This window comes from Leptopilina boulardi, unplaced genomic scaffold (genome assembly GCF_019393585.1).
Source record: "Leptopilina boulardi isolate dan_hultmark-lab unplaced genomic scaffold, ZJU_Lbou_2.1 LbouV2_214, whole genome shotgun sequence".
NCBI lineage: Eukaryota > Metazoa > Arthropoda > Insecta > Hymenoptera > Figitidae > Leptopilina > Leptopilina boulardi.
Window position 1 is genome coordinate 4498294 of NW_026137768.1, and position 14576 is coordinate 4512869.

General features: G+C 28.8%; 4 protein-coding genes across 4 annotated transcripts in view; 3 read left to right on the forward strand and 1 right to left on the reverse strand.

Moving 5' to 3' along the window:
- Nucleotides 1-14576, reverse strand: part of LOC127279180 (uncharacterized) — a 55077-nt gene that overhangs the window by 10134 nt on the left and 30367 nt on the right. The window lies entirely within an intron of this gene.
- LOC127279179 (xanthine dehydrogenase-like) lies at nucleotides 772-8734 on the forward strand. Its single transcript, XM_051301391.1, has 3 exons — nucleotides 772-1110; nucleotides 2358-5475; nucleotides 6788-8734. The coding sequence occupies exons 2-3, from the start codon at nucleotides 2396-2398 to the stop codon at nucleotides 7791-7793; spliced, it is 4086 nt and encodes a 1361-aa protein (XP_051157348.1). The 5' UTR covers nucleotides 772-1110; nucleotides 2358-2395; the 3' UTR covers nucleotides 7794-8734.
- LOC127279181 (odorant receptor Or2-like) lies at nucleotides 9822-13129 on the forward strand. The gene is made up of 4 exons (XM_051301394.1): nucleotides 9822-10146; nucleotides 10326-11052; nucleotides 11289-11671; nucleotides 12998-13129. Exons 1-3 carry the CDS (start codon nucleotides 10006-10008, stop codon nucleotides 11642-11644), a joined length of 1224 nt encoding a protein of 407 aa, XP_051157351.1. The 5' UTR covers nucleotides 9822-10005; the 3' UTR covers nucleotides 11645-11671; nucleotides 12998-13129.
- On the forward strand, nucleotides 11722-14526 carry LOC127279185 (odorant receptor 2a-like). The gene is made up of 2 exons (XM_051301398.1): nucleotides 11722-13757; nucleotides 14139-14526. The coding sequence occupies exons 1-2, from the start codon at nucleotides 13013-13015 to the stop codon at nucleotides 14480-14482; spliced, it is 1089 nt and encodes a 362-aa protein (XP_051157355.1). The 5' UTR covers nucleotides 11722-13012; the 3' UTR covers nucleotides 14483-14526.

A 14576-nucleotide genomic window follows, 5' to 3' on the forward strand; every position in this document is an offset into this window, starting at 1 on the left:
CCTATACATAACGTCAGACCTGAGTTCAAGTAAATTGATCCTCATAACAAGGACAGTGGGTTTCAAGTTGATCAAGTGAAACACAATTGAAATTTTAAGTGAAAAATAATTTTCATAAATTCGTCTAAAAATGTTTCTAAAATGTAAAATAAAAAATAGTATGAAATTAAAAAACAACAATTATATAATAATTTTAAATATTTTACACTATTTCAGCAAATAAATATTAACATAAGGTAATGTAAATAAATACAAAATTTTCCTTGAAAAAAAAAATTATTAATCTACAAATTGTTTTGTTGTCCATTTACTAAAAATAAATAATATAGGGCAATCCATGTTAGATTTTAATTTTTTTTCTAAAATAATTTTGTCGAATTCTTTATGAAAAATAAGAAAATTCGTTAGTTTTATATTTTTTTATTTGATAAATTAAATACTATTTATGATTTTTTTTAATGTTAGAGAAAAATTAAATAATTTTTGAATTTAAAATTGAATTTTTAAAAATCATAATTTCCAATTTTTATCAAATAAAGAAATAAAAAATAAGTGTATTTTTTTATTTTTCATAAAGTTTCAAAAACAAATATTTTCCAGCCAAAAAATTTTTTTTTTTGAAAATTCAAATATTATTATTATTTATGAAAATTCTATACTAATTTATTCCCTTTATCTCATTTAAATAAAATAATTAATTAATAAAGTCATTGTAAAATTTTTCAAGTATAATATTAATTTCTGGATTTAAAAAAAAATTCTTGTGGTTTACCATTTCTTGACTTTAATGTATATTACAGAGAAAGGCAAGATATGAGACAAGTTTCGTTGTCATGGTAACATTCATCTAGAGGTGCTCATTAGAGACTCGTGATCATTCATTTTCCAGTGAATACAGTTTATTAATGGCGTAACTAAGCACCATCAATTATATAACAACAATGATTGGACCTTGCTATTCTCAATAAAAAATCAGGATCTTGATCTTACACAACATTCATATATTTACATCAATTAAAATCAGTTGTGATCTAAATGTAAAGCAAAACAGTCGCGGTGAAGTTATAAAGATAATTCAAAATTAAATAAAAAGGAATAAATTTAATATAAGTAAGTACTTACTGCTTTTAATTCTAAATTATTAAAATTATTTATTTATAAAACTACCTTCAAAGAACACATATTACTTTCAAAAAACCTACCAATTAAACCTAAACTGCAAGAGAATAAGAACAATCAATTTTATTCCATTTTTTTAGATAGAATGTTTTCCTGGAAAATGAAAAATTCCCTTACAAAGTTAAATAAAATTAAACAGCATTTCAAATTTTTTTTTCTTGTAAAACACTGTATATTATCGTAAAAAATGTAACAATTGAACTTTATTTAAGAAAGAATAAGAATAATCAATTTTATTGCATATGGTTACTTTGGAATTAGGCCAAATGAAGATTAGGGTAGAGAAATTTTGTTAAGCAGAAATTAGGCTACATAAAAATTTGGCGAAATATAGATTTGCTAAATATAAATTAGATTAAAGGAGTATCCAGATTTAATAATAATTACAAATTAAATAAGAATTATGTCAAATGGAAATTGGGACAAATAAGAATTATATCAGATAAAAAATTGTTGAAATAAACATTGGGTTTAATAAAAAATAGAGTAAATAAAAATTATATTTAGCAGAGATTGAGTTAAATGAGGCTACATAAAAAATTTGTCTAAATCAAATTTATGTTAAATAAAAATTAGTCCGGAAAAGAATTTTTTTAAACAGAAATTAGGCTAAATATATAATAGGCTAAATACGAGTTAGATTAAAGAAATATTATGTTAAATAAAAATTATGTCAATTTGAAGTTAAGCCAAATAAAAATTATGTTTAACAGAAATTAAGGTTAAATAAAAATTGGCCCAAATATAAATTAATCTAAATATGAATTAGAATGAATAAAGATTAGGTTAAATAAGAATTATGTTAATTTAAAGTTAAGCCAAATAAAAATTATGTTTAACTGAAATTAAGGCTAAATAAAAATTGGGCCCAAATATAAATTATGCTAAATATGAATTAGAATAAATAAATATAAGAATTATGTGAGATTAGGCTACATAAGAATGAGGCTAAATAAGAATTGAGGAAAATAAAAATTATTTTAACTGAAGATTAGGCCAAAAGAAGTGTAAGGTTAAATAAATATTAGATTTAATAAGAATTATAATACTTATTTTTAATGTCAAATGGAGATTAGACCATATAAGAATTAGGCAGAATAAGAATTGTAATTTAAATAAATATTAGTCCACTGTTCTAAAATCAGAAACTTTTTCTAACGAAATAAAATATTTTTCAGAATACACATGACAAAAAAATAACCAATTTATTCAAAAAATGGTTGACAATTCATTGAATTCGAAAGAAACTGACATCATTGTAAAAAATGGAAAAAAGTCTGAAAAAATTAGTAATAACCTTGTATTCTATGTGAATGGAGTTGAAGTAAGAGAAAATCAAGCGCAACCAGAATGGACACTTCTCTATTATCTTAGAAATAAATTAGGTTTAGTTGGTACAAAATTGGGATGTGCTGAAGGTGGTTGTGGAGCTTGCACTATAATGATATCAAAATATGATCGTGAGAGAAAAAAAATTATCAATTTTTCTGCAAACGCTTGTTTAATGCCACTTTGTGCAATTCATGGATTATCAGTGACAACAGTCGAAGGTATTGGTTCAACGAGAACAAAACTTCATCCAGTTCAAGAACGAATTGCAAAAGCTCATGGATCACAATGTGGATTTTGTACACCTGGAATGGTGATGTCAATGTACTCATTGCTGCGGTCAAATTCAAATCCAAAAATGGAAAATCTCAAATCTGCATTAGATGGTAATTTATGTAGATGCACTGGTTACAGGCCCATTTTGGAAGGATTTAAAACATTTACAGATGAATGGAAAGAGTCTCTAAGTTTGATAAAAAATGGTACTTCCAATGATTCAGTTTGTCCAATGGGTGAAAATTGTTGCAAAAGGGCATTCACATCAGAACCTAATGAACTTTTTGATTCGAATGCTTTTCGACCCTATGATCCTACCCAGGAACCAATATTCCCTCCAAAATTGATGATATCGTCAGTATTTGACGAAGAGTATTTGATAATTAAAGGGAAAAATGTCACCTGGTATAGGCCTAACAATCTACAAAATCTGCTAATTCTCAAGAATCGTTTTCCAAATTCAAAAATTGTTGTTGGCAACACAGAGATTGGAGTGGAAGTAAAGTACAAAAATTGTCACTATCCAATATTCATTCAACCAAGCAGAATTAAAGAAATGAATGAAATTATAGAATGTAAAGAACTACATATCGGAGCAAGTATCACTCTATCGGATCTGGAAGATTTATTAAAGCATCAAATAAAAATTAATGAAGAATCAAAGACGAAAATTTTTAAATCAATTATCAATATGTTACATCGATTTGCTGGATTACAAATTAGAAATGTTGCTTCCATTGGAGGAAATATTATAACATCCAGTCCAATATCAGATTTAAATCCCCTTTTCATAGCAGCTGGTGTTAAACTAAAGGTTGCGAGTTTACGATTAGGATTCAGAACCATTTCAATGGATCACCTTTTCATGACTGGATATCGAACAAATTTAGTAGAACCCGACGAAGTTCTGGTATCCATAGCCATTCCATTTTCCCATTCCAATCAGTATTTTGTAGCCTACAAACAATCAAGAAGACGTGACGATGACATTGCTATTGTAAACATGGCTTTAAATCTCTTTTTTACACCTTCTAAAGAAAAAGAAGTAGCTATCGTTCAAAATGCAAATTTAGTCTTCGGTGGAATGGGTCCAACAACAATTGTTGCTAAAAAAACATCTGAATCTCTGATAGGTGAGAAATGGAACAGAGGGATTTTAGATAAAACATACAACAATCTGTTGAAAGAATTTTCTCTATCGGATGATGCTCCAGGTGGTATGGTCTCTTATAGAAAATCATTAGCCTTGAGTTTATTTTTCAAAGCATTTACCTTTGTTGAAAACCAATTGGAAAGCATTCAAAGACAAACATCTTTGAAACAAGAATTAGCATTTGAGGAATTTGTCTTTAAGGATCCAACAAGTTCTCAGTATTTTCAAGTGGTACCAAATAATCAATCAAGCTGGGATTTGATAGGAAAACCAGTTGTGCATTCCAGTGCTATGAAGCAAGCAACGGGAGAGGCATTGTACTGTGACGACGTTCAGCAATTCAGAGACGAAGTACACTTAGCTTTTGTCTTATCAACAAAAGCCCATGCCAACATTCTGAAAATAGATCCATCCGATGCTTTGGCTCTCAATGGTGTAATTGCTTTCTTTGATGCTTCTGATATCAACTCATCGGAAACTGAAGAAGATAGAAATATCTACGAGCTTATAGCCAGAGATGAACCAATCTTCGCTAGGAAAACAGTCTTCTGTCAAGGACGACCAATAGGAGCAATTGTGGCAATAGATCAGCTCACGGCACAAAAAGCAGCAGCAATCGTCAAAGTCGAATACGAAACACTTTCTCCGATCATCACAATTGAAGACGCAATCACCCATAAATCCTTTTTCTCACCTCCTACAATAATGATATCCGGAAAACCAGTCGAAGCATTCGAAAAAGCCGATCACGTTCTAATGGGAGAAATTCGAATCGGAGGACAAGAACATTTTTATCTTGAAACCCAGGCAACTGTCGCTATACCAAGAGACGGTGATCAATTGGAAGTATTTTGTTCAACTCAAAATCCCTCCGAGGTGCAGAAATTGATTGCTCGTCTCTTGGGACTACCATCAAACAAAATTACAATCAGAGTTCCACGAATAGGAGGTGGATTCGGTGGCAAGGATACAAGAGCATCGATGGTAGCCTTACCAGTCGCCTATGTCGCTTACAAACTACAAAAACCCGTGAGATGTATGCTCGATCGATCGGAAGATATGATGATGACTGGAAATCGTCATCCGTTCCTTCATAAATACAAAATTGGTTTCGACAACAGTGGCCTCATCAAAGTGGTGGAAGTTGAGATGTATCTTAACGCTGGATGCACTCTAGATGTATCGGGAGCAGTTCTAGAACGTGGAATGTTTCATTTTGAAAATTCCTACAAAATTCCATCATCAAAAATTACTGGCTATTTGTGCAAGACAAATTTACCGTCAAATGTCGCTTTTCGGGGTTTTGGTGGACCACAATCGATGTTCTTGGCTGAAAACATGATCCGCGATGTTGCAGAGTTTCTCCGTCGAGATGAAATGGATTTAATAGAGATGAATTTTTACAAAGAAGGAGATGTAACTCATTATAATCAGCGATTGGATTATTGTACTTTAGAGCGTTGCTGGCAGGAATGTCTTCGATCTTCGGATTTTAGGCGAAGACAGCACGAAATTGCCGAATTCAACAAATCCAATAGGTAAATAAATTTGAAAATTTATTTTTCTTTTTCCTTAATCTCTCAATCTGAATCAGTGATAAGTATAACGCTTAATCAAATCAGTGAAAATACACTGACTGACTGAACTAATCTGGTATTAGTTCGAAACAGTCCGGTTTATTCTCAGGTTTTTAGTCATTTGGAATTAGTCCGGTTAAGTCCTAAATTTTATCGGATTGTGTAACTAGTGAATCCGGAATTAATCAGGTTTAATCCGAAGTCATGCCGATCAGACGCAACAGGGAATGCAGATACTAGATTTACTAGTTACACAAGCCGGATTAATTTCGGATTCAATAGAAATAATTTTGCATTCACTAGTTGTGTATGATCCGAGTAATTATGGATTAATTCCTAATTTACTAGTCCTTTCTGATTTTTTACGGATTTATTTCAGAGTAGGATTTTCTACCAGATTAAATCGGGATTAATGTGGTTTAATACTGGATTTTCCTCATAAAGATTTCAGGTTACGGACTCATGTCGGATTCAGTTTTTTAACAGTATTTAATCCGGATTATTGCGTACTGTTTGCGTACAGTTTACATACAAATTCTGAATTATTCTGGACTCATTTCGGATTGTTTTTTTATCTAACTAAAATCAAATTGTTGCAGACTAATTAACTTTGCAGAAAGTTAACTTGCAGACTTACCAGAGTATAAACGGTACCAAGGAGTTCCAGGGCCCGTGAAGATTAATCTTCATCCGGATCACTGGGTAGGACTCTTGGTGACAGTGGTTAATAGCCCACATCGCTTAGGTTAGAGGCTGATGGGAGAGGACGATTCTTTGGGTTCTTTTGCGCCATCGGAGTCGCTTTACACTCTAGGTCTCGACGTGTTAGTTGCGGTCTCAACTCGGGAAGCGGCCTGCATAGCAGTTAGGAATTAGAAAGGTTCCGGCCCAAAGCGAGGGTCTGCAAGGTCCTTACCGGCCTTGTGGAAATCGGTAGATGACCAGAACATCAGGTTCATCGACGTTGGCCGAGCGTATCTCGGCCCCACGACCATGGAATCCGTGTGGGTATACCTGTACAGGGAGATCTCGCACGTAAAACTACTAGGCTATGTTGCAGACTCATTGCGAATTTATTTCATGCTAATTCAAAACTGCTCTGGGATTTATCTTTTCATCCAGAATAATATGGATCATTTTCGGATTTCGTACAATTTTTGGACTAATCCAAACTGATCTGTCCGTATTTAATCTGGAATCAGTTAGAAATTTTAACGAATCTAAATGAACTTGTACTAAAATTTGTATATTAATTTAATAATTTTTGTTGTAGATACAGAAAGAGGGGAATATCAGTTGTTTCCTCGAAACATGGAATAGCTTTTTCGGAACAATTTCTAAATCAAGGAGGAGCATTGGTCAATGTCTATCTTGACGGATCGGTGTTAATCACTCATGGAGGAGTGGAAATGGGTCAGGGATTACACACGAAAATGATTCAGGTTGCCAGTCGTGTTTTACAACTGGACTCAGAAAAAATTTCCATTGGAGAAACATCAACTGACAAAATACCAAATACCACAACAACCGGATCAAGTATCAGTTCTGACATGTATGGAATGGCCGTCTTGGAAGCTTGTGAGGAAATCATGAGGCGAATTAAACCAGTTATTGATGATAATCCAACAGCATCATGGGAGAAATGGATCTCGGAAGCCTATTTAAGAAGGATTCAACTTTCAGCAACGGGATTTCATAAGACTCCTGATGTTGGATATTGCAGAGAAACAAATTCTGGAATGTTGTATCATTATTTCACGTATGGAGTGGCTTGCTCGGAAGTGAAAATTGACTGTTTAACTGGTGATCATCAGGTGTTGAGAACTGACATTGTTATGGATTTGGGAGAGAGTTTAAATCCAGCTATTGACATTGGTCAAGTGGAAGGAGCATTTTTACAAGGATATGGATTATTTACTTTGGAGGAAATTGTTTATTCTAGAGAGGGAAGTCTATTGAGTCGAGGTCCGGGAACGTATAAAATTCCAGGATTTTCGGATATACCACAACAATTTAATGTCTCTTTACTAAAGGGTGCTCCAAATCCAAGAACAATTTATTCCTCAAAAGCTGTTGGCGAACCGCCACTATTTCTCGCGTCTTCAGTGTTTTTTGCAATAAAAGAGGCAATTAAATCTGCAAGAAATGATTCAAATATCGTTGCACGATTTCAATTCGATTCGCCGGCAACTGCTGAGAAAATTCGTATGGCTTGCGAGGATCAATTTACATCTCGAATTAAAAGCGATGGGAAGAAAGCTTGGAATGTTGTACCTTAAAAATAAATTTTGCAACTTAAATTAAAATTTTTTGAATCTTTTTCAATTGTTGTTAATAAAACTGTAATATACCATTATCAAATGTTGATAAAAATATTGATCTTATTAACTGTTATATAAGTTTTAATTTACTTATCTGAAACTACTTTGATTAATTAGATATTAGGAAACAATTAAATTGTTCTTTGATCCTTTTCTGGAAAAAATAAGAGTATTTTTTCTTTTCGTATTGAATGTTCGTGACCAACGCATCTGAAATTGATAATTCATTTAAGAAAGTTTATTTTTGGATGTTCCATACACTGTAATTCTTTTTTTTATTCATCTTGGTCACCCTTTCATCGAGTGTTCAACTCTTCTTGATAATAAATGCAAAAGAAAAGGGCTATCATTATCGATGAACTGAAAGCGTGCGCTTCTTCCTCATTTTTTTTGTTGGGTGCATAAGAAAGTAGATCTATCTTTAGCTATTCGAAAAAATTAAGAGGGAAGTTATTTCATTCTGAATTTCATTTCCTATCTTACAAAGAATGATAAAAATACACTTTGTCCATGTCAATGATCATTATTTCATTAATAATTCTCAAGTTTTTTTCGACTCTCTTATTTTCTATATTATTTTATTTAAATTTAATCTACATTATATTTTATATTTTTCTATTTTATTTTTTATTACATTTTTTATTTTCTTTTTTTTTAACGTACACTTATTTTACAGTTTTCAGTTTCTTAATTGAAAAAGATGTAATAAATATGAAATGAAATTGATGTAATAAAATGAACATATGAAAAATATTGAAATAATTTAGATGTTATTAACATTATGAACTGATGAAAATAGTTCCTCATTATATGTATTTTAAGACTATTTATTTATAATAAAAAGCAAATAAGTCTTCGAGTAACACACATTGTTTAAAACTTGTTAGAAAATAGAAATTAAATGATAATAATTTTAATAAGTATTCTGAAAATGATATTAAAATTGTAATAAAACATTTTTTTTTATTTAAACTATGTATTTTATATATAAAAATTATTATATAAAAAAACTAATAATAATTATAAAATTATATCAAAATTAGAAAATAAAAATATGTAAAATTAATAAATTAGTAAATAACAGTAATTAAATTGATTCAAAAATCTTTAATTTTGTTATTAAGAAAAAAGAAACCAAATTATGTTTAGAAAAAGTACAAATTAGAAATATATTCACAGTTAATTTAAAAGTATCAAATTGATACCAAAATTATTAAATTAATATAAAAATTTGGATTAATTTTATACTTTCAATTTAGCTGTGTTTAAAACCTACGAAAGTATTTTTCAGTAACTAGATATAATTTTCAAAACTTACAATTAGTAATAATAAAAATAATAATAATTAACAATAATTACCAAAATCACAATAGCGACAATGTATCGCAACAAAGAAAAAAAATTTTGGTTTTGCAAAGGCCATACACCCGGAAGCCAAGTGGGAATTGCATAATAGGAATATTCTCGATGATAATTTTTTAATTTCTCTTTTTCGTCAGACATTTTTTTTTTTTTTATTAATCTTATTTTTCAAAAATTTTCCATCAAAGTCTTAATCCAGAAAAATTAATAATATTTATTTTCTACATATATATAAGAAACGCGGAAGTAAATCTGAAAATAGAAAATAATTTCAATTTATTTTTATATAAAAATAAAACGTTTATTAGTAATATTCAAATAAATTGTTAAAGACAATTGCCTTTAATTTTTTTTACATAAAAATATATTTCCGCATTTAATTATTTTCAAATGAATTGTTAAAAAGGTTGAGAAAAAAAAATTACAGTTAATTTTTATTTAAAATAAATATATATATACAGTAGTTATATATTCAAATTAATTCTTAAAAAGAATAAGAAGGAAGAAATTGACGGTAATTTTATATGAAATAAATTATTAAAAAGTCTTCTCATACTTATAATAAATTTAATAAATTATTCAAAGTAAGTCTTTGTTGCGCATGAGCTTAAGAAAATATGAATTGTCATTTCATTTTTTTAATCTTGAAATAACAGTTGTTATTTTTTTTTCATTTTTTCTCTATTAATAAAAATTTTCAAAAAGTTAATATTTAAAAAAATTATTGTTATTAACTAATCAAAATATTATTAACAAAACAAATTATTATTATTAATAACATGAAAAAATTACTAAAAATTATCAAAAAATGAAAAAAGAGGAATGGAAAAAAGAATTAAGGAGTGAATATTATATTTACGCAATTCATTTATGGATTCCTGGAGTATGGCCTTTATTACCTGATAATTATTTCACAGCTTTTCGATTTTATTTTGCTGTTCTTTTATTGGTAATTACATTTTAGTATTAATTTTGTCTAAATTCATTATTTAAATAAAATTTAATTTATTATTTTTTATTATTTTTTCATATATTTATATAATGAATTGAATAAAATTTGAAACGCAAAAAAAAATGATTAGAAAGTAGTTTAAATAATAAAAACAAAAAAAAAAAAAATTTTTTTAGCTATCAACAATAATAACTTTAGGTACAGAAATAATTCAAAGCTGTGGAGACGCAAAGGAAATCACTGACCAATTAGTGTTTTGTGCAGTGACGATAAATTCAACGGCAAAAATAATAATACTGCGAATATTTCGAAAAAAATTTTCCAGTAGCTTTAGAAAAGCAGAGGAAAATTGGTTCAACACGGAAGACAATGATTCTCTTACAATTACAAAATCATATAAAAAATTGTGTAGAAAAATTAATTTTCTCGAAGCAACAGTGCATTATATTCTTCTTGCAATGTATATAATAGCACCAAAATTATCCAATGAGAAAATTTTACCACTCTCAACATCCTGTTTAGTGAAGAATTTTTCATCAGACATAGGATATCAAATTTTCTATTGTTTACAAATTATACAAATCTTATATGTTTTCAATGGAAATCTTGGTACAGATTTTTTTTTCTTTATTATAATAATGCAAATTTGCGGACAAGTTGAAATATTGCGAATGAAATTGTCAAAAATTGCTCGACAAGATTTTAATTATAAATTGGAGAATGTGACAAATTTTAATAGATTAAGAGAGATAAGAATCGATGAGAGGAAATGTTCTATGATGATAAATTTTTTGATTAATAGACACGTGAAGTTGATTAATTTGGCTAATGAGGTGCAAAGCACTTTATCCATTATGCTTCTTATACATCTCAGCAATAATGTCGCAATAATGAGTATTTTAGGTATTTATTTGAAAATCAATTGAATTATTAATGATTTAATTATCATTAAATGGTAAAACAGATTTCTTTACTGATTAAAACAGACAAATTTTCATTAGTCGGTAAAATAGAATTGTGTACTGATTAAAATAGTAAAAAACTGTTTTACCAATTAATGATAATGTAGATTTGACTGTTTCAATCAGTAAAGAATTTTCAGTGATAATATTAAAAAATTAATTTGATTTTTTTCGCAGGACTACAGTCGTTACTATTTTTGCAAGAAGGTGATTCTTTATCGGCAGGAAAAACAATAAGTCGATTTTTTATTGTATCATTGGGACTTTTTTTGTTTTGCTATACAGGCGATTATTTGCAATATCAATTTGAAAAAGTTTCAGAAGCTGCCTATAATTGTCATTGGTATAATTTACCACCGAAAATAAGTAGAAACATTATAAATATTCAAATGAGAGCCAGTCATTTAATGAATCTTAACGCTGGTCAATTATGTGAATTGAATCTTGAATTATTTAAAACTGCAATGCAAACTGCCATGTCCTTCTTTTCGCTAATGAGAATCATTTTCAAGAAAGATGATCATACGATATAATGTCATTGAATTTTTCATCCATTAAAGGTTTTCATATTCAGTACTGACATTTTTTTATATTCAGCTTTTTTAAATATAATTTATTTTTATCATTTTCAAAATGATGAAAATTATTTATAACATTTAAACATTTTTTTCATATTAAGATTCTACTCATAATTCTATTTTAATGTCAATGAGGTCAGAAAAAATTATAAAATTAAAATGAATTTTCATCATAAATTTTTAATAACACCGAAATAATATTGGTACTATCTTCGAGTAACACACATAGTTTTACAAATCTACGATTTTAATTTATCCCATATTTTTATTGATAACGAATTAGGTTCTTAATTCTAATTCTTTTTTTTTCTCTTCCCTTTTCAGATATACAGTCAGATTTCACTGTTGAAATAGTTGGAATTTAGCAACAGAATCACTTCAGTGATTAGTAAAATTCTACTTAAATAATAGGAATAGCTAAATCTGGATTATCATTAATCGGTAAAACAGATTTGACTGTTTTAATAAGTAAAGGATTCTGTTTTACCGATTAATTATTAGTCTGTTTTACCGACAACGCTGCATTATCATTAACTGGTAAAACAGAATCCTTTACTGATTAAAAAAGTCAAATCTGTTTTACCAATTAATGATAATCCAAAATTGACTGTTACTATTGGTATAACAGAATTCTAATAATTTCACTGAAAATTAGTAGAATTCTGTACTGATTGTAACAGTAAAATGTGGATTACCATTAATCGGTAAAACAGATTTGACTGCTTTAATCAGTAAATATCCTGTTTTACCTATTTGTAATTTGAAAATCAATCGAATTAATTTTAATAGCAAAATCAGCATTATCAGTAATTGGTAAAACAGAGTCCTTACCTAATTAAAACAGTCATATCTGTTTTACTGATTAATGATCTTGTAGATTGATTGTTTGATTTTGCTTTATCAGTTAATGATCATCCGGATTTAGCTCTTTAAATCAATTCGATCGATTATTTCAAATCATTTATCGATAAAATAGAATTCTTTGCTGATTAAAACAGTTAAATCTGCTTTACCAATTAATGATAATTCAGATTTGACTGTTACTGTAGGTAAAACAGAATTCTAATAATTTTTTAGTGAAAATGTCTAAATTTCAGTGTAAATCATACCGAACAGTTGCTAAATTCGAACTATTTCATCAGTTTAATCTCACTGATTCAAATTTTGGGGAGATTACATTCAAGAAACCTACTAATTAAATATTTAAAAACGCGAAACCATAATAAATTCTTGATAAATTGGACCCATAGAATTTTTTCCAATCAATTGTTTTTTATATTTCTAATTTCTCAAATTTTTTAAATATAGATTTCAACAGTTTTGATGATAGGTACTGAAGTTGTTTTTAGTATTGCCTTCCACTGTGGTGAACTGAGACAAGCGGCTGATCATTTTCTATTTTGGACAGTGACAGTGATAGCAACAATAAAAACAATTTTACTTCGATTTCATCAACGTAAATTAATGAGAAATTGTAATAGCGCTAAAGCCGATTGGCTTAAAGAAGATGATCCAGAATCTCTGGTAATAATGGCACATCATGCAAAAGTTAGTCGAATTGTTTTCATCTTCCAAGCAATGTTCAGTTATTTTACACTTGTAATGTACGTGATTGCACCAATGGCAAGTAATTTAGAAGAGGAACAGGGTTTGCCATTGTCAACTGTTTGTGTATTTAGAAATATGTCAATATTGGAATATCAAAGTGTCTATGTTCTTCAGGCAGTTCAACAATTGTACATTGTCAATGGAAATATTGGCACTGATTATTTTTTCTTTGCAATGATAATGCATGTTTGTGGACAAGCGCAAATTTTGAGTTTACGTTTCAAAAAATTTGGCAGCAAAGGTCAAAAATATGAGGAAGAGGAAAATATGTCAATTATTGAGTCGAAAGTTCGTGAAGAAGATTTTAATGAATTTCATGATTTGCAAAGTTTCAGAAAAATACGCGTCCTCATCAATAGACATTGTGAGCTTATTGAATTAGCTGATGATTTAAAGGAGAGTTTGACTTATATTCTGCTTGTTCAATTTACTATGGACATTATAATGATGTGCTTAACAGGTAAATTTACCGTAAATCCTTAACGACTGATGGTAATTTTTTTTTGACAAATAAAAATATAGAAAATTACCGACACAGAAATCTACCATACCAACTGATGGTAAAACATTTTTTGGAAAATGAACATAAATTACCGACATTCCTGGAATTCTCTCAAAATGTTGTACCATCAGTCGATAAGGTAGAATTCTATGTCGGTATTTTATATTTTTATCGTCAGTCGGTAAGGTAGATTTCTATGTCGGTAATTTTTAAACATCTTTTTTACTTTTCAGTCAAAAGGAAAGTAAAAGTGAAAATAAAAGAAAAATCAAAGTGGAAATAGAAAAAAAAATTTCACAAAACGTGTGATTTATATATATATTTTTTTTTAAATTTCAGGACTGCTAACCCTGATTTATCTAAAACAAGGAGATACAGTTACCGCTGGCAGGACAATTTGTGGATTTTCAATTGTCGTTATGAGTTTATTTATTTATTGTTATATCGGCGATTATTTACAATATCGATTTGAAAGAACAACTGAAGCAATATATCATTGTTTTTGGTATTCTTGTTCACCGAAAGTAAGCAGAAATATTCTTCACATTCAAACGCGTGGAAGAAATTTAATGAATCTAACTGCGGGACATTTTTGTAATATTAATCTTGAAATGTTTAAAACTGCTATGAAAACTGCTATGAGCTTTTTCTCCGTGATGCGAATTCTTCTTGAAAAAGAATAAAAAATTTATTAATATTCTTAAAAAAAAAAAAATATTTTATAATTTACTCTTAATATTATGATTATATAATATATTTAAAAAATCATTATAGTTC